This window comes from Macrobrachium nipponense, chromosome 8 (assembly GCF_015104395.2).
Source record: "Macrobrachium nipponense isolate FS-2020 chromosome 8, ASM1510439v2, whole genome shotgun sequence".
NCBI classification, from domain to species: Eukaryota; Metazoa; Arthropoda; class Malacostraca; order Decapoda; family Palaemonidae; genus Macrobrachium; species Macrobrachium nipponense.
In genome coordinates this window covers 41,178,337-41,202,818 of record NC_087203.1, presented here as the reverse complement: position 1 = coordinate 41,202,818, position 24,482 = coordinate 41,178,337, and the positions used below count along the sequence as shown (strand labels likewise).

The 24,482-nt window shown below is 39.8% G+C and overlaps 2 protein-coding genes across 4 annotated transcripts in view; both read left to right on the top strand.

The window, feature by feature from the left end:
• Nucleotides 1-18,591, top strand: part of LOC135222712 (uncharacterized) — a 135,521-nt gene extending 116,930 nt beyond the window's left edge. For both annotated transcript variants that reach the window (XM_064260909.1, XM_064260910.1), the window contains exons 13-16: nt 6,235-6,960; nt 7,131-7,291; nt 11,099-11,226; nt 13,388-18,591. In XM_064260909.1, coding sequence (XP_064116979.1) covers nt 6,235-6,960; nt 7,131-7,291; nt 11,099-11,226; nt 13,388-16,221 — 3,849 coding nt within the window. In that variant the 3' untranslated portion in view covers nt 16,222-18,591. The remainder of the gene's footprint in view (nt 1-6,234; nt 6,961-7,130; nt 7,292-11,098; nt 11,227-13,387) is intronic.
• Nucleotides 18,592-20,493: 1,902 nt separating this feature from the next.
• Nucleotides 20,494-24,482, top strand: part of LOC135222710 (uncharacterized) — an 83,158-nt gene continuing 79,169 nt past the window's right edge. The window contains exon 1 of one of the 2 annotated variants that reach the window (XM_064260908.1): nt 20,494-21,249. In XM_064260908.1, the coding sequence (XP_064116978.1) occupies nt 20,755-21,249 (495 nt within the window). In that variant the 5' untranslated portion in view covers nt 20,494-20,754. The remainder of the gene's footprint in view (nt 21,250-24,482) is intronic. The other variant, XM_064260907.1, reaches the window with a different exon arrangement.

Sequence of the window (24,482 nt, the reverse complement as noted above, 5' to 3'; positions counted from 1 at the left end):
TGTAGACTTTATTTTGCCTAACCCTGTAGTATGGCCTACGGGCTATGAATATGTCTACGAGAGGTGCTCGCTCTTCTTCATTGCTGTGAAGTGCTACTTCTGTAATTGTTACTCCTAACCCTGCAGTATTGCCTTCGGGCCCTAAGCAGTGTCTGTAGAGGAATTGCCCTTTCTCTTATACTCTTTCGATTCGTAACTTAGAATCGAAAGTGCTTGCTTTAGAGAGTAAAAGTGAAGTGCAGAAGTGCAGTGATACCCCTTGTGTAGTGGAGGGTGCGTCAGATCGGCCTCGTTTCGCCTCTAGGCCGGGACCTCTGCTTGACTCCCAGGACCCGGGGAGGGAGCATGTCGAAAGCCTAAGGAGGGTTACAAGGAACCCCCACCGATCTGGCGTGCCTTCGGCAGTTTCTGATGAAAATCCCCAGACTGCCAAAGTGCGTGCGCGTGCACGAATCCTGAAAGTTTGCTTCTCGTTCTCCGAAGCGTCCTCTCCGTGCAGGGGTTGGAGCTTTCGGAAGGACTCGCGCCCTCTAAATAGAAGCTTTATAGAAGAGGACGCTTCACGTCCTCTCTCTCTCTCGTTATGCGTTTCAGTGAGAAGTAAGAAGGCGAACGTTCGCCTGAACTCGTGTCAGTCTTTCCACCGAGAAATACGTAAAAGAAGTCATAGTAGCAGGAAGCTTTTGAGAGCGGACGCCTGGGACGCTCGGATGGACTCCAGGCGCGCGCCAGTGGACGCCGAGCGCGCTCCAGTGGACGCCGAGCGCGCGCCAGTGGACGCCGAGCGTGCACCAGCGCACGCCATGGTGTGTCGCCCGGCTGAACGTTTCTGTTGAACTCTTCAAGCTCTTGTTTCAGATTTGGGCCTAAGGAATTTTTACCTCTACCTTCGGTGATACCTTCTACCTCACCTGCAAAGAATGTGAAGTAGGCAGTGCTTCGGAGGAAGCTTAAAGTGAACAGACAACTTCTTCTTCGAAACCCAGCAAGACATCGGGTTTAGTGAATTCAAGAGGTCTCTGTCAATTAATATTGCTTTTCGCATAGGTGGATGGAGTTAAGGAAGATCTCGTTTGCTCTACCGCAACCTTTGCCATTCTGCCAATAAATTTAAGTTGCCACTACCGCAGTCAAGACTTTGCGATAAGGCAGTTACGGGTTATGTAAGGCTCGATGTCCTGCACGTCAGGACTCTCGGCAACGTTCAGTAGGATTCTTGCAAAGGCACTCATCAAAAGGACGCTCTTCAGGAAAGCGCAAGACAGGACTTCCTTTGGCATACTGCCAATAATTTTAAGCTTTAGCAGGCATTAGTTGTGATATGGGAGAGGAAGCTGGTTGGAGAGTTTCTTCCTCTTCCCAGGATAATTTTCCAAGCTTTTTAGCCCATCTGAAAGGGTTTTTCAGATGATAGATTTTGTTAGTTTCTAGTCGGGACTACGCTGCCGAATTGAACATCGTCGTCCTACTTGCCGTAAGCCCAGTCTCTTAACAGGATTCTTGCCCCTTCCTCGTTTGAGACGGGAATCGGAAAAATTAAATGCTCGACTCCCTGGATTACGTTTTTGTCAATTCAGTGACTTTCCCCCATTGACAATATACTTTCGTTTTGTCAAGTAAGTGGGTATCCCCTCTTTGACAAAATATCTCTTTGTCCCGTAAATGGGTTAGTTCTCATGACAAACATCTCATTAACTTGATATTGCGTAAGCGAATAAGCTCTTATTGACAAGATTCGGAAGAGCTCTCATTCGTCATTCGCAGACTCGTACAAGAAATAGACTTGTAGACTACGTCAATGAACGCTTATGTCCAATAACATAAGAAGCTTGAGCTGACTGCTTCGACTGCTTCGATTCTCTTAAGTTTTGTTCATGAAACTTGCCTGTCAGATATGTATGTAGCTGTATTTCCGAATTCAGCTATATATATGTCTGCCAGGTAAGTAGGAACAAACTTTATTGTGATATAATTTCATTTTTTGCCTTGCGTTATTTTACTTCTGGTTGGTTCAAGTCATATACGCTTGCTGTAGTTACCTCTTCGGATGGCAACCGAGAGGTCTATTGTCTATTTTAAGGACATTTAATCGTTACTCCCTGCAGCCTAACAGGAGTTTCCGATTTATCTTTTACCGTTGTATGGTAGTGTTCTGACGACACAAACGCATCTATATATTTAGCGTTTTCTGTTTCGCTTAAATATACCAGCTTGAGAGTCTTGCTGCTCAAAAAATAACGGACCTATTTCTTCGTAGAATAGGGTAGCTGGCAACCCAGACATAAAGTTAAGAGACGACGTTCGTAAGCTGGTTGCTGCTGCTTTCACGCTGTCTGTCCTCCAGTCCAACCGAGCCAGTATTCAGTAACAGATCGTGCGGTATCGTGCGCGGTAGGTTACGTCTCTCTCTCCTGCGGGATTGACTGACTAACCGTATCTCTGTGCTGACGGTTACGTCTCTCCTGCGGGATTGACTGACTAACTCTATCTCTGTCCTACAATCACGGACTTTAGCCTAAGATTGAGGGGATTTCTTACGTGAATGAATAAACGTTTGCATTCGTTTTGCCTTACTATGTTTCAACAGAGTTATCTCTTAATCCTTTCGGTGCTCGTTACCGCACGGTATGGAACTACGAGTCTACCGCAACATTGCACTTTTATTTGCTCTCCTGCTTAGGCAAAGCGCAGCCTTATTTAGGGAAGTAAGCATACTCGGGGAGGGAATGGATGAGCTTGCTGGGGACCATTTCCTTCCTGAAGAAGTTTGTTTCCCCGAATAGACTGCAATTCAGACCACAGTTTTTTCCTACCGGGAAACTGAAATATTATTCAAGATCTAGCAATGATTCTGAACATCTCTCAGTGCGTCTATCACCTGAGGTGATAGAAAGAAGTGCCGGACATCTGGATAGGGTTTCAGATGTCCTGGATCTTAATCTGGAAGAAGTAAAAGCGATTCGGTAGTCCCTCCAGTCCTCGAAACGAGTTTTTGGGAACCAGTGGTCCAGATCAACTCTGATATTCCACAGCTCTCTCATATCTTAAGAAGTATCTTCTCTCGGTCCTTGTTCGAGTTTACGAGAAAGAGCCTATTATAACAACAGGCGTAAAATGTAACGATCCTCTACAGGTTCGTTACAGGATTGCAAAAGTCCGTACGAATCGTCTCGATCGACGGCAGCAACTATTCACTTCCGAGTGGAATCTTTCTTTAGAAGTAAGTGAGAGTTGTGTAGACTTTAGGGACGCCCTTTCATTCTTCTCTTCGATATGTTGAGGACGAAGAGGCGGCTTCTTCTCTGCTCCCTTATTCTCGATCCGGGATCGGTACCATTAAACGCCATCCTATGATATTGAACGGGGATGGATGTTTAGTCTCTTTTTCCCCTTTTTCAATCGCTTAGGAAATGTAATAAGAGGATTTATGACGTCACAGGGAGCGACAATGACGCTGATCGCCCCATGTTGGCCTTCAGAATCCTGGATCACAGAGGTCACATACTTCCTAGTTCACTTTCCAAGGACCTTTTCCGAGAGAGTCGGTCTACTCTAACTCGAAAGGTACCTATAACCTCTCCGCTCTGAGTCTGACTACGTTCAGACTATCGAGAGGTTGACAGGAATAAGATTACCGTCTTCCTTTTCCGTCTGAAGAATGGGATAAGCTGGCAGTCACAACTATTAAAGAATATGCAAATATGTTGTTGACGGCCTTTGGGCTCAGAGATTTGCGTCTGTCAAACAACAAAGCCCTTCACGATCTTGAGTTCTGTGGAATCTCGAAACTCGCTCACCATCTACTTTTTGTCTCACCTGTTTTCTCGGAGTCAGACACTCGTGCGAGATCAGGCGACATATAGTAGCCCTGAGTTTCTTGTTGACGAAGTTGGTTGCGTTTATACACCCCCGATGATCGTGTAACATGAGACCAGGTTGGACTGTCAGGCATTCTTCCTTCGGGACTGAATCGCCTTTTTGCTCCTCGCTCCTTTCTCCTGGCACCAGAAGCTCGAGTCAGGAGTTGATTCGCTGACGACGTTGGGTTGCGTTGATACACCCCCAAGGTTTGCTTAGATTGAATCGCCCAGGCAGTCCAGACACTCATCCTTCAACGAAGAATAGTGCCTTATGGTCTTCAGGGTACAGCCTTGCTGTCCTTGATTCGTCTGACTGGTCAACTGGTCGGTCACCTGACTTTAGTACAGACGGACTGACTGTGCATGTCCAGATCGAAGCTTTCAATATGGAACTTAGACGTAGTCTGAAGTTCTTGATGTTAAAGCATTCGAACCTCTCCTACCTGTTAACTTTTTGCATGTGATCAGGAAGTCCTTCTTCTAACCACCCTAGATACGACAAAGAGGGTTAGTGAAATTTTAAGCCATCGTCACAAGTTTTGGCTTTAGAGAAGACAAGGCGGTGTGCTCTCTAAGCCTTCCGTTGTGGCCTAAGAATGGAAACCCGTTTTGTCCTTGGGCCAGGAGCTTGGAAGCAAGGATGGCACAAGTTAGTGGGCAGGAGTCAGAGAGAGTCCTGTGCCCTGTCGGGTCTCTCAAGTTTTATCTACATAAAACTCAAGAAAGTCGAAGTCATTCGGGCAATCTGCAGTGTTCCGAAAAAGACCAGACTTGCCCATATCGAAGAACACCCTGGCTTTAGTGTTAAGGAGTTCTTTCAAAAATGCTCCTTCATTGTGTTTGCACAAAGATTTGAAATCTTTTTATCTAAATGCTCACGAGGTGAGGGCGCGGCCTCGGAAGCATTTCAACAGAGCATGGCACTCAGTAACATCCTGAGTACCATGTTTTAGCGAAGCAACTCTGTGTTCACTTCACACTCCCTGCGAGATGTGAAGATGGCATATGAGATCTGCTGCTCGCTAGGGCCATACGTGTCTGCAGACACAATCTTGGGGGCAAGAAGTACCACTCATCCTATCCTGTAGAAAATGGTTAGGAAGAGCTCTTAATTTAGTTGATGAGTTGCCGACAACGGCGACTTCTTAACTCTTAAGCCTTAGTTAAAACACCTTAACTTTGGCTAGGTTGGTCAGGTGGTGATATATATATATATATATATTTATTTTACTTCTTAGCCCTCATGGTATGGTCAATATGGTCTAGTCACGTCGTGGTCTCGCCCCTGTTGACAGATCATCTGGAGTGCACCAGCTATATAGGTCTCTACCTCGCTGGCAACTCTAGTAGCACAAGCAGACTTACGTGGCAGTAACCACGAAGCCAGCTATGCTAACAGGTGGAACCAAGATGTAAATCATCTGCATGCATTTGTTCCTAAAATCCTTCTATTCTGTCCCTTCCCACCTCCAAAGGTGGGATTCAGCTATATATATATCTGACAGGTAAGTTTCATGAACAAAATGATATTGTTATGATACAATAAAGTTTGTTCATACTTACCTGGCCAGATATATAGTCAAGTACCCACCCACCTCCCCTCAGGGGACAGTGGAAATAAAAATTATGAATAGAAAATGGGAATGGTTCCTGATACCCGCCTCCCAGCGGCGGGAATGGGTACTAACCACCTGGCCGACCACTGCGTGTGTCGGAAGTTTTTAAAATTCTGTCGGACTTCAGAAAATACAGCTATATATATATCTGCCAGGTAAGTATGAACAAACTTTATTGTATCATAACAATATCATTTTCTTGACTAACCAGTATGTCACAGAAATAAAGTCACAAGGAAGAAAAAACTAGTCAAGGAAATCGTGAATGAGTGCAGGCTTGGACTGAAGACTTAGGGTTGTAGGTTAATGGTTTTGTTAGTATGTCTAGATAAAATGATGCTTCAGATCACATTTGGTGCAGTGGGAGTAATTGTTGCTTGTGATTTCCAATTAATGATTATTTCTGTGTAGAGTTAATTAAGGGAAATACTGTATTTTATTTTGCTTCTTTTTCCTCATCATCTAAGGCATTTTTATGTAATGTTTCACAATTCAATTCCTGTACAGCATTCTTTGCTGTCTAATGCAATACTACCTGAATTTCCATATGTTCCAGGGTAGCAAATGATCTTTGTCCGTGATTTTCTAGGCTTTCAAACTGGTCCTCTTCCTGCTACTTCCTGAATTCATATCTGAATAGCTAATTGGCCTTCCTTCCTCATTAAAGCTTATTATTGTCACATCTTGTATTGTTGTGCTGAGGTTTTCTAGAGCTAAATGTTGAACATTAAAACTGTTTTATTTCATTATCATTTTAGAAGTTAGCAACTGAAGCAGAAAACAACAAAAGATTGAAACAGACTGAATCTACCACGAATGCTTTGGAAGAAAAGGTGGATGATAGCAGGTGTAATGGTGACAAGGGTGTTTCTCAAAATGGAGAGTGTGACGTCAGTGTTAAATCTGAAAGCAATATGGATAGTAAGTTAAAAGATCTGAAAAGTGAATCTCTTATTAATGGTGTTATTAAACAAGAACCTGTAGATAGTGAGGGTGAAGATAAATCAGAAAATGGTGGAGTTGTTAAGAAAGAAATGACAGAAGACACCGATGGAGTGTTAAAGGTGAAAGAAGAAAAAATTGACATCAAAGAAGAGGAATTGGATTATACCGAAGTGAAAGGGGAGGATGATGAAAAGCATTGTAATGGTGGAATAGTCAGTACAAAAATTAAAAGTGAAGATAACCAAAGAACAGAAAATGGTGAATTGACAAAGAGTGATGTAAATAATTCTCTATCGTGCAATGGCAGTGCAATTAAGAAGGAGTTAGAGGAGGATGAAAACTCTAACAACAGTAAAGCAAGCACTCCAGTACCTCCCCCAGAACCCAAACCAATTCACGACCCATCTCCGTACCTGCCTCAAATTGAGGATTTTGAGTTGGTCGTGACCTCTGTAGAACAATTGCGGGCTTTAATCAAGAGATTTGGTGACTTGCCCGAAGGAAGTGGTAACGCTCATAATGACAATGAAAATTCCAAGGTAAGTCAGTCAGTCGTTTTGTATTTTAATGCAGTGTATTTTATTGAACTTTATATATAATTTGTAACTACAGGATAGGTATAAAATGGATTGAAAGCTACTTAAACAAAATGTGAAACAATTTTCTGTTATGTAACATTATATAACTTTTCCCTTATCAAAATGTACAGGAAGATGCTAAACCTGAGAAACGTCCATCTTGTGAAGTGAAATTGCACCGTGCCCTGTGCAACCTTCTGACAGAGTTGAGTCCATGGGAAACTAAACTACTGTCTGCAAACAAAAGACTACGCACAAAACTTAGAAATGAATGGAATGATTTTGTCAAGAGGTATGCTGTTTATATAGCTTTTGGTTTTAGTTGTGTAATGTCAAAAATTTCTCTTGTTGCTAAAACTAACGTCATGTAGGCAGCACCAAAAGTTCTTCTTAGTTGAATTGCTTTTTTTTTTTTCTTCTTCTTCTTCATTGGTCTCCTCCCACCATACTTGACTGCATTTTTTTTTGTTCACCAATCATTTATAATAATGTAAGTCACTTGTCTGATTAGACAAATTTACTGTGACAATAACCAGATATTTTATCACTTTATTGTTGGTTTACCATTCATGATTTAGTTAGTTGAAGTTAAAAATTCATATTTGGAAGTCTAGTACGTATACACATATACTACTTCCTTCATAGGATATATTTTCAAGTCAAATGTTAAAACTGGATCTGTTTAAATTTAACATTTGACAGCTTTGTAGAAAAAATGAAAGGAACAAAAGAAAATGAAAAGACCAAGTAATACAGCTGGGTGACTAGATGGACTCATCAAAGAACCTCTAGTATTGATAAAAGTTTGCCTTTGGACTTCACCTAGTATTTAATCTTCTCACTACTCACTATCATAGACTGATTTTTCTCTTTTTCCCTTGACTGGACTTCCATACTTGTCAATTATTTGAACAGTTAATATTATTGCCTGGTTTTAAGTTTATTAGACATCAGTATTTGACTGCTTTAGTCAAACTGCTTTACCAGTCGGCTGAATAGACAGTATGGGCAAATTTGCACTGCTAACTTGTTCTGGAACACATTTTCTACTTTCCCTTATTAGTCTTTAACAACCTTTTGAAGTCTGAGTTTCTTCCTAGAACTTAGCTGCGGGTATTTCCAAAGGAGATCAGCATCTGCAGTGTGAAAGTACTGTGTACTGAACAAAGAGCTGTGCTACCTTTATGGTATGATAATGAGGGTGGAGTGCTCTCCCAATTCTGGCCCATAGTTGTCAATCCAGGAGTCAACAGGGTATGCCAGTGACGTTTTATTAAGGTCATTCAATCATTATTAAAATCTGTTTAAAGTCGATCTGGGTTCATGTAAATCATTCATTCCTTTTTGCTCATCAGAATTATGTAGTTATATGACATGGATTCATGTTTAGATGGGTTTCTAGTTTATGATTTGTAATTGCTACAGTAAACCTTTGAGAGTCCTGGGGATTGAGTCCAGAAGCTTGTCAGTGATAAAAGACAATGTCTAGGATTGCTGCTTATGAATTTAATATTACCTTGTGATTGTTGCTCCTCGTAATAATATTTGTCATGATACAATACTACTGGTTTGGATAATTTCAAAGTTGAATAATTTTGTTTTGTCTTAGTTATGTTTAAAAATTATGAACAAAAGTCATACAAGCTCAAAGTGAGAAAAGATATTTCTTTACTTTTCATAAAGAAATATTTAAAAATGTAAATGAGATTTATAAATTCTTTTAGCAGCGTAAAAGTATAATTAGTTTGTTTTCTCTGTAATTATACTATTGTTATATACATATGCCTGTAATTGCACATGAAAAATTAAGAAAAAATATTAGAAATGGTTTTAGTAATAATTCTTGGGGAACTGCTGTTACATTATTGGTAGATGAAGTTGAACCATCCCAACACCTTCTTGGATGTTTTCTCAATGTTACCAGACATCAAAATTTTATGATACATTTTTTTTTCTATGGATGATGTCATTTGATGTCATCAGATTCCCAAGGGGTGACATTTTTTTAACATAACTGGAATCTTAAAGGTTAGCTGTCTATGTAATTAAAGTATTTTCTATGTCAAAAACATATGAAAAATTGAACTTTCCCTTGAAAATATTGAGGAAAATGTTGGTTTCAAAGCCGTATGGCAGATTTATTAGTTACAAAACCCTATTGCAGATTTTTAAGATACTTAATGACTGTCAGTGTCCAATATTCACCTCATTTCCAAACAAATATTCACCTCATTTCCGAACAAATCCATCTGGTTATTCCTATGAGAATCATTATTGTAGTACAGTACTCTAATTTGGGAATCTGTTTTGTCATGCTGTACTTCCAAAATTCTGTGCTGAGCTGCTGATATTCATTGGAAAATCAAACTAATTCCAAAATTCTGTGCTGAGCTGCTGATATTCATTGGAAAATCAAACTAATTCCTGTATTTATATCACCTTTTTAGGACATTTTGGAATATTATTTCACCTACTCGTCATCTGTTAACATGTATATTGGGTTGAAAGGTAGGCATAAATGAGATGTAAATTATTTTTTCTGGTAATTGGTTGACATGTGGTCCACCAAACTTCTTGTCTGACAACCACGAAGATGGTGACTAAAGGAGCACTGCATCTACTTGTGTGGGTGAACGTGGTCATCTGCAATGTGTCTTGTGCCAGGTTTAGTAAAGTTTCCTGAATGAGTGTTGGTCCTCTCTCCTTTTCTTGTTTAGAAAAAGTTGGAACTGCTGGAAGTATAAGGCCTCCATTATTTGTAGGCAACATTGTTCAGGGACTGCAGAGAATTTTTGAGGAATGTGGTCATCATCATACTAATAGAGAAGACATCCTTTCTTTTAACATTTAAATTGGTATATAACATTAAATCTCTTGAAAGTTTCTAGGTAGCCCATTGGGTGAGTTTTTGGTTGAGAAGAGACTTGAGAGAATGTATGAAAAATAAATGGGGAACTATTTATGCCACAAATGAAGAACTACTAACATGTACATTTGAGCTATATCACATGCAGTGACCCCACTGCTTGATTCTGAACTAAGTAAGATTAATTACGTTTTGTAGACAGGCATCAAAACAATATTTATCAGTGCATAGGATCCTTGTGATGCTGTGCTTTATAAACTAGTTATTATTCCCATGAATGTATTGTATGAACGGTATCTAAGTATACATTGCAATCATACTCCATTGAAATAATTTTATCCCAGTAGCATCTTTAAGTCACACTACACTGAGTCATATTTTTAGACTCAAAAAAGTGTTGTCCAAAGAATTTTTAATTGAAGAAGAAAAAAAAAAAAGTTAAAAATTGAAGAAAGGTAAAGAAGGTGGAAATTGAAAGGCACAGAAAAAGTAAAATGCAGAAACAGAGCAGTACCTTAATACTGACGTGATCACGAGATGCCGAAGGCATTGTGGAAGATCCCATGTAGCTTGCGATCAAACACAAATGCTAGTTCCTTGTTTACACAATTTTTTTCTTAATGTTACCGGTTTCCAGCTGGTACTAATAATTTGTCATATTGCATTGTAAGTGGTATAACTTATTTTTATATACAGTATATTTATTGATAATACAGGTTATAGTAATATGTTGAATGAGCGCTTGGTAAAAGGATTGTATATTGAGAATTATATTTTTCTTTATAATAAGTGCGACCTAATGTCATAACAATATGTCTTCCGTTAAATCTCTCGGATATGATTTCATGAAATCATGTACAGTATGTGCTTTATTGTCTCTTTATTGTTACAAGTGGTGTGCTTTTTTGTCACTATACCTGCAAAGATAGTGTCATCTTTTATTCACAAAGATTTTGTATTTAATAGGATCATCATGTTCCTAAGTAAAACTGGCTTCCTAAAAGTAAATTTTTTTTTTTTCTTAAGAATTAATTCCTGAAAACCAGCCCGAGAAGAGACGTTGTTAGGCTCAGAGGTCTGGATAAACTAATCCTTTATAATAATATAATAATAATCTTTTATTCACATATTAAATATCTAAACAGCCTCATTGCATTACTTCATTAATATTATCATATTTTTCCATGACTAAAGGAGAAAATGTAACTTTCAAATGCCCCTTTCTCATCCCAGAGGTGAAGATTATGTTGACCCAGCAGAAGAAGCGTGGATGAGTGACCCTGAACCAGATCCAGAACCTGCAGCACCAACTCCCCAGCCATCATCCTCATCCTCATCATCCAGCGAGGAATCTGTAGACGGTAAGGAGACATCTTTCCCATTAAAATGATATTATAAGTAGAACTCTCTGCAATACGGTCAGCAGTCAAATGGCAAGTGTTTTGAAATAAAGACTCAAACAGTAACAAATTAACTTTAACTGCTGAACAGCTGTTGGGTTGTGTTTTTCATTCCAAAAAGAATGACACATTGTGGTACAATAATATCCTGTCTGAATTGGTCACATTCCTTTGCCCATGGTTATGTAATGAATAACTGACATGACCCTATCCCTGAATCCATAGAATGGAAAACAACTTGTGTGACTGTCCACTTTTCAACCAAAAACATTTATTAAGTAGCAGTAACAGCCTCTTGAAGGAGATTGCATCAGAATCTTTGAGAATTCCGTGTAACGTTTTATTGCATTCTTAGGCATTTGCAATATGTTAAGTAATATCTAATGTTAAAAACAAACCCTTCTGTCCAGCCTTGTAAAAGTTAGGATTGTTGACTAAGTGGCCTGATTATTAAATAATAATAATAATAATAATAATAATAATAAGGCCCCTTTGTTGTTTGTTGTATATTTATCATTTTTTTTTTACATTGAGTTTTCCTTCAGTTGAAAGTGGCTCACATTTTCTGAGGATTGTAATGTTTGGCTTTATCACAATTAGCGATGAACTAGTTGTGATTTAATCTTGCTTATTTCCTCACTTTATAAGAGTATGACTAGAAATTTTTCAGTGTACGTCATAAGTAAGCATTCACCTGCAAAACGATTCCAACAGTAACCTCCTTAGGTCGCTCATCTACAAGGGATATAAAAGGAAAGGAACCAGCAATGGAACTGCATATGCATGGTATCTTAGTGGGTCGTATTTCATCCCTAACTGTGATTTCATTCCACTCTCTTCCCCTCCTGCTGTGGTTGGACACATTTAACCCTCCTCCCCAGTGGGCCCAAGTTAATGTACACATAACAAGCAAGCACTGTGACTTAGAAATAGATACAGACACCACCTTGCTTACAAACAAATTATGTTCTGGACAGCTGCTGGTATGTTGAATTGTTTGTAAGTTGGTTACTGTACTCTTCATGCCAATTGAAGTACAGTATGTTATAAAATCAATACAGTACTTTACATTTTTTCGTCCTAAAACATGATGTACTGTATGTACAGAATAAGTATGCAAAACAAAATTTCAACTTACAGGTGGGTGGCAATGGGGAGTGTTCTGAACACAGTTTTAATTTGTTATCCCATTTGTTTGTATCTTTTGATGTTTGTAAGTTGAATATTCTTAAGAAGGGTGGTGTCTGTATAAACAATAACCTCCTTTCCTGGAAATATGACTTTTTGATCACTGAAGCAGTAGGTTGGTGCCTTGCCCATGCACTTGCAGATGGTGTACGTAGAAGGAAAGGAACCAGATATACATGTACATGGTATCTTGGTATTACTGCACCTTAACTATAATTTCACCCCCTCCCCACCCTCTGTAGCCGAGGCAGTTAAGTAGTTGGAGTCCAAAGGGAGATTATCGTTAACATCTGTTTGTAGGTGATATTGTAATGTATACATTACCTTGGGTCCATTGGGGAGGAGAGTGCATGTGGGGTAGTTTGGGGTGGGGTAAAATCATAGTTATGGATGCATTGATACCGATGATGCCACGTTTATGTATTTGCAGATCTGGTTCCACTAAGTGAACTAAGTTAATGTGGTCAATGGTTTGAATCCCAAGGGAAGGAGATTATCATTAGCATATATGTTAGTGTATTTTTAAAATGGTGGCCAAGTATACTGTATATTTAAAATGGCTGCCAAGTATACTGTATACACATTATTTGTAGTCAAAGAGATGCCTTTTACCTAAAATTCTTGATAAAGTCAACTTTGATTATTTAACTCAGAAATACCAATCCTGAGTTTCTCCACCTGGAAACCAATTCCCACCATCCCTACTGATTGATTTTTAGATTTAAATGCCATCAGTTGGTATACTGACATTAAAAATAACTTCTGATGGAGGTCTTTTACATCATCACTGGATTATTCGTTTACAATTTAGATTGCATACTAGCACATACAGTTCCTCATTATTCACTTGAAACTTCCTTAGCAAGTTAGCTTCAAATTTGGCATGGTAAATATGAATTTTTGCAGATTATAACTGAAAGTGATTTTCTTGCAGAGGATGGCAATCCAAAGAGGAAGCTAAGGAAGAGAAGAGCCAAGCGACAGGCAGTAGCCCAGATGTTGGAAAATGTTCCTCCCCCTGTTGAAACACCCAGTGCTCCAGCCCCACAAGAGAATCCTGACTCGTATGCTGTTTCATCACGAGGTCGTGTTCGTAAAGTGAAGAAGATTATTAATTATGATGGACTTGATTTTGAAAAATTAGCAATTCAGGCATCTTTGGAAGCAGAGGAAGAAAAGGTCAGAAGAAAAAGAAAACGCGAGGAAGAGGAGAAAGAGAGAGAACAAGAGGAAAGTAGCCGATCAAACTTTGTGTCGTATGGTGGAGTTAAGCGTTATCTTTTATCGCAGTCCGGACATATTACTAATTATATTGATAATGCGGGCCAAATTCGTTCAGCTAATGCTTCCAGGGATAATCGTGGTGATAAAGGAAAAGTGGACATATCTTCTGTTAGGAATTTGGCTGGTCAGTTGGTGACAAATGCAAAGAAGGAAAGTCCTAAACCGCCAGTGCGGCATGGTAGTGCCATACCTAATAGGGTTTTCCAGAACACTAACATTAAGCCTGATGTACCCTGTGTGATTGTAGCGGCATATGACAATCAGGGTTCCCCCGTTAATGTGAGAGTTGTGGGGGAGCAAGCTTTGCAGCTTGTGAAGTACATGAAGCCTGGCACTAAGGGCCCTGTGACTGAGATCAAACTGCAACACCATGGACAGACATATACTATGAATACAAATGCTCAGATCATTACTAAAAACATTCCAGGTATTCCAAATGGAGGAAGTCTTGGGAGCCCGACTCCCAGTGTTATTCGGTCCACTGCCTCTGCATCTGTACCTACCTCATCACTTGGAGTAAGTAGACCCTCAGGAGGATTAGGTGGTTTAGTCACCAGTAATTCTCCATCTGTACCAAGAGTTGCTCCAATATCCACTGTTGTCACCTCTTCCACAGCTAATCCACCGAATACCATCGCTCTAGCATACAGAGGGGTAGCACGGCCTGCTAGACCAGTGATAATGACCTCTGGACTGACACGTCCCCAAGGGTCTGTTGTTCGGGGTGTCCTTGGAGAACATGCTCGTCCACATACTGCAACAACTAGATTAGTCACTGCTTCACCTTCTGTTGTTTCATCAGTGATGCCCCCTGGTGCTAGACCATCAGTTAATGTAACCTCTCCAGTACATACAAGTCAAGTTTCTCGAGCTACTACATCCACAGTTTTGACCTCTCCAGTGAGGCCTGCAGCACCACAAGTTGTAAATAGAATTGCTGGAGTTCCTAGTGCTGGCGCTGGGGTTACTTCTACAGCAAGTGCTGTGCCTCAGTCACCAGCACCTGTTGTTCAAGAGCAGGTTATTTCACAGCAAGTGCCAATACAAACTGCTACCACACAGACAACGACTGTTATTAGTCAGCCACAGGGTCAGGCTATAACTGCAGCCACAGTTGTGGTTCCTGCTGCTGGAGGTCAACCCCAGCTCAAATTAGAGTCTGAATCACTTGCGCAGTTGATGCAGCGAACTGGCAGTAAAATAGTAGCAATGCCAAATGGCAGAGGTGGTTACACTTTATCATTGACACCTGGGGTAGTACCACCTGGTCAGAAGGTTCAGTCCCATGTTGCATCAAATACAGCTGCAAAAGTTCAGGTTGTTACAAGTGCACCTGCATCATTGTTACAAGACCCTCCAACTTCTGTTCAGCAAGTCATTCAGCAACAAACTTTATCACCAACAAGTGCAGTACGCCCAGCAACAGTCGTTCAAGGTGTTCAAGGCATCAGTCGTGCGACTGGTGTTCAGGCAGTGTCCACTCAACAGGTAGGGTTAAGGCAAGTAATCCCAGTGAACCAGACAACTATTGCTGGTTCAGTTATCAAAACAAATAATGTTGTAACTCAAGGTACCCAGCTGGTGTTAAATAGTGGTCAACAGACTTTTACAAGAGTTGCAACTCAGCCAAGAGTGTATAGTAATTTGGTGACAGCCCAATCTACTCCACAACAGACCAGAACCTCAACAGGAACAGTTGCAACAGTACTTGCTCCTCAACAGAATGTGAATACAATTGTCAGTGCAAATCCGCAACCTACTGTCTTGCAGCATGCTGTTGTTCATAAAGGTGCCACAGTTCAATCTCAGACACCTGGTATCCAAGCAGCTTCTGGCCAACAGCAGTATGTAGTACAGCAGCGTGTCCTTGCCCAGCCTACAGGCACCCCTCAAGTTGTAAGATTACAGCAAGCTAATCCTAGTCAGCCTGGTAATGCTGGTCAACGACTAACAGTCCAAATTGTTCAACAGCCTGGAGGAGGACAGCAGGTTGTACAGATGGTGCCTCAGGTCATCTCACAGGCAACAGGTACAGCTGGTCAGCAGAGTTTGATATATGTTCAAGGAACAGGTCAAGTCATAGCACAACAACCAAAGACCACCTTTACCACTTTACAACCACAATCGCAAACCCAACCACAACCCCAACTTCAGTCTCCACAACAGGGGCAAATAGCACAAGTTGCACAGGTTGCACAGCAACAAGTGGTGCAAGTAGCACAACCACAGCAACAAGTAGTGCAAGTTGCTCAGCCTCAGCAGCAACAAGTTGTGCAAGTAACCCAGCCTCAGCAGCAGCAGCAGCAACAGCAGGCACAGCAAACTACACAGCAGACAACCCAGGGTCGTTTAGTGTTGGTGAGAACGCAGCAAGGAGAGCAGATGGCTCTTCATCATCCGGATGGACGATTGACGTTCTTGACTCAAGAGATCCAGGCTGCTCTAAGAAGTAATGCCACTAATAGTCAACCGGCAAGCACATGAAATTAATATTTTAGCTACTACCTGTGATGATTTAATAATTATGTGATGTGTATAAAATGTTTTTATTTGTTGGAAAACTGCACAAACTGAGTACTGTATTTGCAAGGCTTTTTTGGTGACCAGATCATTCGTTCAATCATTTGTGAATACAGAAAATTGGTGATAAAAATTTGCTGTCAGTTAGTACCTGCTTAATCATTAAGGTTGCGTGTGCAGTTTTCTTATACATGTGTGCTATTAATTTAATGGTTACCCTAATTGAGATGTTGCCTTTTGTATATTTTATGTAACTATGACCAATATCTCTGTTGTTGCACTCTTGCAAATCAAAATTTATCCCCTTTGAATTTCTTCACCATTCCACTTTTTATTTATTTATTTTTTTTTTCAATTAAAGTAGAGACAGACTAGGTTATGCTGCATGTACAGATGTCATACACATCCATTAAAATCTAATTGTATTCATATTTACAAAACATCTAATTTGTAATTGGTCACTTCAAATGCTGTAGTTGCCATTGTTTTACATTTTATTAAGACTTGAAAAAAAACTGATATTAAAGGTACTATCATAGCTTCTAGAAAATGCATCATTTCAGAATTTGAAAGATTTTGTTTGTAAGTTTTCTTTTAGTAAATTTCTTTCCCTTTATCTTTTTCAGTAAACCAGCAAATACCATTTTTATTTGTTGGTTGAATATTTGATGTATATTTATGTTTACTCAAGGAGAAATATTGAATTCAGTGCCATTACTGCCTCTTGTGCTTCAAATTTGCAAAGATTTTTAATAAACATAAGTTTGACTTCCTGTGTTAAGGCAAATGGAACATGAGTATTGAAAACTTAATGGGAAATTGACATTGGGAGCAGTTGAGGAGGTATTTGGAAGATTTTTGAAGAAAATGTTTTGCAGCCTTTCAATTGCAGTTTTTATGAGTATACAGATTAAATTTTAAAATTGTACTTACTTGCGAATTTGATTGAATCAGTTTGCATGTTTATGCTTGATAAAAAATGCTGTGCAAGATTTTGGGTAACACTGCAGTCTACCCCTGAACTTCTGTTACTCAATGATTAAAGCAAAATTACTTTCTGAGCTGAAGTGCAATGTTTGGTATTTCATATGTGGCGGCCTTTTATCATGCACTGGCTAAAGAGGCAAAACTGTAGAAACAGGTACCATATACGTACACGTGGAAGTCGTCAGAAAAGTGTATAACTCCACCCAGTACTGTGGAAGTCTTTTATTTGCAGTTTTCATTGCTGCTCTTGCCATTGGTGAATAGTAAGTCCTTTGCTGTCACCTTTGTTAATTGAATGAGGAGAGCCTTTAGTCCGTAGCTCATTCATGTTTCTAAGTGAAATGGAGGTTGTTAATAGGACGACATTTTTTCATTTGCTTCTAAATGCTGTAAAATCAGTCATGTTTTCCTTTTCACTTTATAATTTTCAATTTGAAGAACTCTCGTTCTGTAGTTTAAAGATAAAAAAACAGTTATGAATATTTTTGGTTTTTAATACATCCCACTGAGTCGTTATTTCTAGTTTTTTCTCTGCAACTGTATTATTTGTCAGTTTTCCAGGAATGGAGAAAGGAAATTGTTCAGCAAAGGATTCTTTGATCCATATTACTTAAAAGGGGAAAGAGTAAAGAATTTTTTTTTGGTTGTTGAAGGTTAAAACATTTGAATCATTAGTTTCTTGAGGATTATGCCATGACAGTGTGAATCATTCATAACAGCAACAGCTGTACTTATTATTATTCTCATCCAGTGCTTTTGAAAGTCGCATGAAAATTGTTACTTGTTTCTAGAAAGAAATATATTTAAAAGCTGTTACAGGTTGGTCATTAATCAGAGGTGTGTTTAGAATTTTTTTTATGTAAGTTTTCATTGCATTCATGTGTTTTTCAGTTGCCTACACAATTATGTTATCTTAGTTTTTTTTTTTATTGTGTTCTTTATTTAGGAAAGACTTTTGTATGTACAAAGTACTGTATTTTGTTAGGTATTAAAAGATGTATGACATGTATATTATGTACAAAGAATAATCAGATGTTTTATCCAGAAATTCCTTTGTAGAGTTTTGTATTTTCCAAGTCGAAGGCCCTTGTCAAGACACTACTTAAAACATCAGTATCCTCAAGGTAGTAGACTCTGCCTGAGTTCCTCTGCAGTAAGGTTAAAGGAGAAACGTATTTATATTGAGTGCTGTTGGCCTTGGCACTCAAAACTATTTACTGTTATGTGGAGAGTAGTATTTACTTGAAGTTACTGACTCCCTGTCAGAAGTGGAATTTGTAGTGTAAAAAAAAAGGCTTTTTTGAGTTTTCTAAAGAAGAAATCTTTGAAATAAACAATACAAAATATTGATGTGTTTTATGATTCCTCCATTTTTTGGATCTGCTATGGATGCCATTTATAGGTACTGTAAGTGAACTGCTCTTTAATCTGTTCAGATTTTATGATCTAAAGTGATAAAATCTGTATCTGTGACAATTCAAAGGAATTACATATAGCTAAACAAACAAGTCTGGTAAGATTGTGATATTTCAGATCTATTTAAGAAAATGTAGGAAAAACGAAGACATCTGCAAGTCATAAACTACTTATGTTTTCAGCCGAGTATGTAATGGATTAAGATTAATTGAGACCTCTTCCTTTTGTTATCTTTGTGGCGGCCCCCCCCCCCACCCCCCCCCAAAAAAAAAAAAAAAAAAAAAAAAAAAAAAAAAAAAATAGAACAGCCTCGTACATACTTTGTAGAAGTAGTTACTAGGGAAAGATATAATTTACCTGCTAGATTGAAAAGTTTTTCAAGTGGTACGTAATCTTAACGATGCAGAGAGAAAACGAAGTCCTTGGCAAGGCTTGGTTTCCTACCACTAGGATGAAAAAATAACTAAAAAATAGCCTCACTGGTCCCAGCTTTTTACCTCTGCCCTGGAATTTTTTTTCCATTTCCCACTCAGTTCCAGGCAACGGCAAATCAGATCGCTGCTACATATACTTTCGGCTACCATTCTTTGCACCCATCCATACTGTCATCTCCCGTAGGGGGTTAAAGCCGTTAGTGCATCTCACGCAGTACACTGTAGGCATTACTTAAGGTTCTTAGCAGCGTCCCTTCGGCCCGTAGCTGCAACCCCCTTTCATGGCTTTTACTGTACCACCCTCCCTTAATATTTATCTCTTAGTGCAAGTGCTTTGAGGTTTTCCTCCTGTTTCACCTTCAAAGCCTTATTATTCTCCGTTTCCGTTTCAGCGCTGAATGACCTCATGGGTCCCAGCGCTTGGCCGTTGGCCTAAATTTTATATTCCATTCCATTCCTGTACTATCATCACTACTATTTCAACCACACAAAATCAACGACGGTAACATGGATAAACGAGACCATTTTGTGGCCTTTATATATACAGTATTGTTGGTCTTTGCAGTGATATTAACCATCGCTGGGTTCTTGAAGCGTTAGTTACTCATTCAAGAAGAAATGAAAGACGATATTTAAAAACATACACCAAAGAGTAAGTGATTATTCTAATAACTATGATCTGTCCTTGACAAATAAAAGGGATAATCATGGTCAAGAAAAAAAAAAAGACGAAAGAAGGAATTAAAATTCTTAAAAGTATATATATAACAACAGCCTGCTTAGTACTACCGTACCTACCTATATGGGGCGTTACACGAGTTAATACGTCCATTAACTTTTTTCTGCAAATTTGTTTAAGAAAGCTTGTCGATAGGCAATATTTTGGATGAGAATTTCACATAGAAGGGAATACTACCATGTGTGCTTGAAACGGCCAATATTAATTTTATTATTTACATACTAACATTTATAGCTACTTTAGCTTTCTAACTGCAGTGATAGTGAATACTGAGGGAGCTGGCCTTATTGATTATTGCCGAATCTTACCTCAAATAATGGAGAAATCAGTGGACATACAATAAGCACGTGGTTACGTTGTTTAGCAAAGCGTAATAAGACCCATAGAGTGGCTTTATCAAGTTGGCTACCGTCAAAACAAACTATCCAGCGGTGTGCGCCAACTTTGACCTCTGCCAGACGTACGAGTCTCATCACAATAACAAATGATATGGCGAATCGCGTGATGTTAAGAGTTCCTAAGAGACCTGTTTATAAAGTAAACCCTAACTGCGTGTCTAGCTTCGCACCACCTATCGATGCAAAGAAATCAAAACAAATTCCGTACAAGATGTTCGCAAGAGGAAACTTTGGCGCTCGCAGGTGTGACAGAGTGACTGAGTGGAAAGTCTTATCATTATACCTGAGGCTTCCCAAACGTTCAATTGTACCCTGGCGGTGCAGAGCGACGCTGCCTGCCCCTTGCTGTGGACGTTTTATTGACTTTGTGTTTCAACGCGATACATATAAATGCTTGCTTGGTGTTGTACTATTATTATTGCGAGAGCAACATTATGAGTGAATATTAGCAGAGGAACAAGTGTGCCATAAAGGACAGAGAGGTCGTAGAAGTTTTGAAAATATAACAGGTGTTTTTTGCAACATGACTGTTGTGGCACCCGTCCCTCGCCCGAATTCTTTATTGCCACGGGCGCCAGCCCCATGGCGACCCGCCGCAGCCGCGGCGTTAGGCCTGCCCGCGGCGGTGCAGGGCCTGCTGCAGCAGTTAGGCGGAACATTCCATACTTACCATCCATTCCGACGAACCAGGAGGGAAAGCGAAGACGAAGTCGACATTCCGAGAAGCCCTCCGCCTCTCCTCCTGCTCAGCAGAAACACCCTGATCTCCTCCTTCGGTTTACGAAAGCTGCGTCGGTTGCTCCTTTGGGCCGGCGCCCCTCGCGCTGTCTCCCGTATGCTCTCGACCGTAGGCGCCGGGGAATGTGAGGCCCTGGGGGCGGCGCCCCTCACGGATGTGTTTGCTCAACCTTTCTTTCATCGGGCCGTGACCTGGAGGGTCACTTGTTGCTTGGATCGCCAGCCTTACTTGACCACTTACGCCGCCACTTCGGCAATACATGGGTACTGTGTACCCTGGGTAAGTTTTATACTGCTTTTAATTTATAGCTCTTGCTTTTAATTCAAGATAAATATTTCAGTTTTTATCTTTATTTCCGCATTGGATATTTATAGGCTTCGTTTGTCTGTTATTTTGGGTATAGGCTTCGACTGTCTTTTAGTATATACAATTTTTTATTTGGAGCTGTAGTTAAGGAACTGTAAGCTGATCCATCATCGTTAAAGAAAATCGGCCTGTTAATTTGGGACTCGAAGGGGATATGTGTTATTTATTCATTTGCGTATTTGGTAACTTTCCGGTTTCATGAAGAGTTTAGTGGAAAAAAAAAAACTCGAAACGGGGTGAATATTGTCAGTGGCAATTGTGACGTTCAGTTCTTTGGGGGGATGAATTGTGCATAGCTAGACCTATTTTTCATTTATTTATTTTGGCCCCTGGGCCATGTCTGTGTGGCTGGGTGTTGTATTAGTGCTTCAATGGAAATGTCACTCTATAAATTGAACGTTGAAACAATGCATATACTAGAAGTCATAAAGGCAACGAACTGGATATTGGTACGGCAGCCGTACCCCGATCTCGGTAGATATTGGTACGGCAGTGAATTGCGCATGCGCGAACCCTTGTTTTACCGCCTCACGCATATCCAAAGACTATATACTGAAGTATTATACAACGTCTTTCGGCATATCAGTGACAGCAAGAAAAATGGTGACGGAACAGCATGAACCGCGGAATAATACATTAGTTTTCGCCGAAAAACATGTTTCCAGGCTTTAACGAGCTGACAAAAGCCATAGACATCGATGAAGACAAACTTTCAAAATTGGGTAATTCGTGGTATATACGTAGGTCACGAACGATCGAATCGGCCCTGAAAAGAATTCCGAAGAGGAGATTCAAAGAGGATTATATATAAATATATACACTACCATCGTACCTTTGGTGACTTTCTCGGCCCTTTATTCTGCCCCCGACTGTCGGCAGTTGCAAGGGCCTTTATAACACTTTACAATATTCTTTTAATTCACTTCATTGAGCATATTGCAGCTGTCGGAGAAGACTATAGAATTTACCAGGTAGTGAAATGGCAAAATTAAACAAAATTTCAGCACTATTCCATTAAAATCGGGATAGTGTTGTTTTTGTAGTACAAAAAAGCGGGAAAAATCACAAAAGCAAAAAAAACAAACAAAAAAAAAAAAAAAAAAGGGGGGGGGAGGGACATTTTGCTAAAAAAAAATAAAACATGGGGGGGACCAGATGTTCAAAAAGCGTGACTCTCCCACCTAAAAGCCGAAATCTGGTTTTACATAATACAGTATGATTAGCAAACTGGTAAACGGATACAGCTAACTGCCGTATCTACAGCAAGTCAAGAGCGCAAATACGGCACCAATGACAGAATCTGCCGTACCTCACCGCACTATATTATTTGTACGGCAGGAAGTCTGAAATTGACGCATGCGCAATTCACTGCCGTACCAATATCTACCACGATCGGGATACGGCTGCCGTACCTATATCCTGTGCCGGCAACGAACTGGGATATTGGTAAAGGCAAATAGTCACAGCTTAGGCCTATGATTTTTTTTTTCAAAAGATGATGAATAAGACTTACTTGGTATAAATAAAATCTGTTATTAGCAGCGAAGAGCCAACAGTGTCATTATCTCATTTTCCCAAGAAAAGAATGATTGGTATATCATCGCAGAGCTGCATTAATGCGAAGATAGGTCTAGTGAGCTGGTTTGTTTATTATAGAAAAATGTGTTTGTGATACGCTAGTTGAAAAGGGTAATTTATTTTTCGTTTGGTACGTCATGTATTTACGTTAAATCATTGATATCGCAACAATCTGTGTGTGTGTGTGTGCGCGCGCAGACTTGCCTTGACAAGGGTTACAGGTATTGGTGTGTAATGTATGCAATCGGTGACCCGAGAAATGATAACCTGAGAGGCCAAGGCCTCTACCAGCACGCTTCGAGGAATACAAGAAAAGGGAAAAGTGAAAAATTGTCAATGAAAGGGCAAGATAAATCTCTCTCTCTCTCTCTCTCTCTCTCTCTCTCTCTCTCTCTCTCTCTCTCTCCTCTCTCGTACACGGTCTACTCAAAACAACAGAATCTTAGTAAACTATCTTAAACCGTCGAAGTGAATATGATTGATTAGACCAATCATGAACCGATAATATTGGTTGAACGATCAATCCTAGGTACCGATGGGGGTTGGGTTGGGTGAGGACCTATGCTTGGTACTCCCATTGACTTATATGAATGATTGAACCATGCTCCTGATAGTAAGTCGATTGTGATGTCACACAACCACTGTCTTGAACCAACTCCTTAAAGGGGATATGGAATTTAGTAAAGTAATTTTTATTGTTATGTTATATTACGAAACCTTAGTGGTTAGTAGTTATAATAGCCAAATACTGCACAGACTCAAGAGGATATTCTACATAAGGTCTGAGCGCAGGTAATGCTAGAACTATAGTGGGAGCGGTTCTCGTTTTTAGCCTCAAGGTAGGCCTGGATGCTAAGTTATACCCCTTTATGACATCATCCTGCAATCTCCGTAAGTGGCGTTAGGATAGGGACTGAATGGAAATGAGAGATAAAGGTGTCGGGCGTTTGGGGACTTGGTCGTTACGCCAGCGCTATTCCGTCGACATTACTTTTAATGAGCATGAAGTCAAAGATTTTTTCTTAAACATATTTCGCAGTTTTATTTTCATTGTTTGTATTAATGTAAGCAAAACTGTTTTACGCTGAGAACTTTTATTGTAGTCTTCTTTAACGGCGGGGAGAATAGTGGTGTAGAATATCATTAATTCATCGTTAGAATACTACTTTTCAAACCTGACCTTGTAGCTTGACCGTCAAAAAAAAAAAAAAAAAAAAAGCATGACCCCTTAGACCTCGCAGCTTTTGAAGGTCTGAAAAAAAAAATGACTGTTATCTGTTTGAGGCAAATGTTTCGTCACCACCTCATCTGCTTGGGAATGACGAGGTAGCCGACCCAAAGCCTTGTGTTTAATGACACTAGAAGAGTCACGTAGATTGTTCGTCCATTACAACTTGATCGTCTTTTGATCAAACTGCTTTAAAATGACCAGCTGGTCTCCTGTTCTTCATCCTAGTCACTCACATCTGAACCCTTCCCACCACACCATCACTACCTTCTATTCATGTTCTGCCACCAGGGGCAAGGTAAAATCAGATGCGGTGAAAGTACCTATTTTCATGACTTCT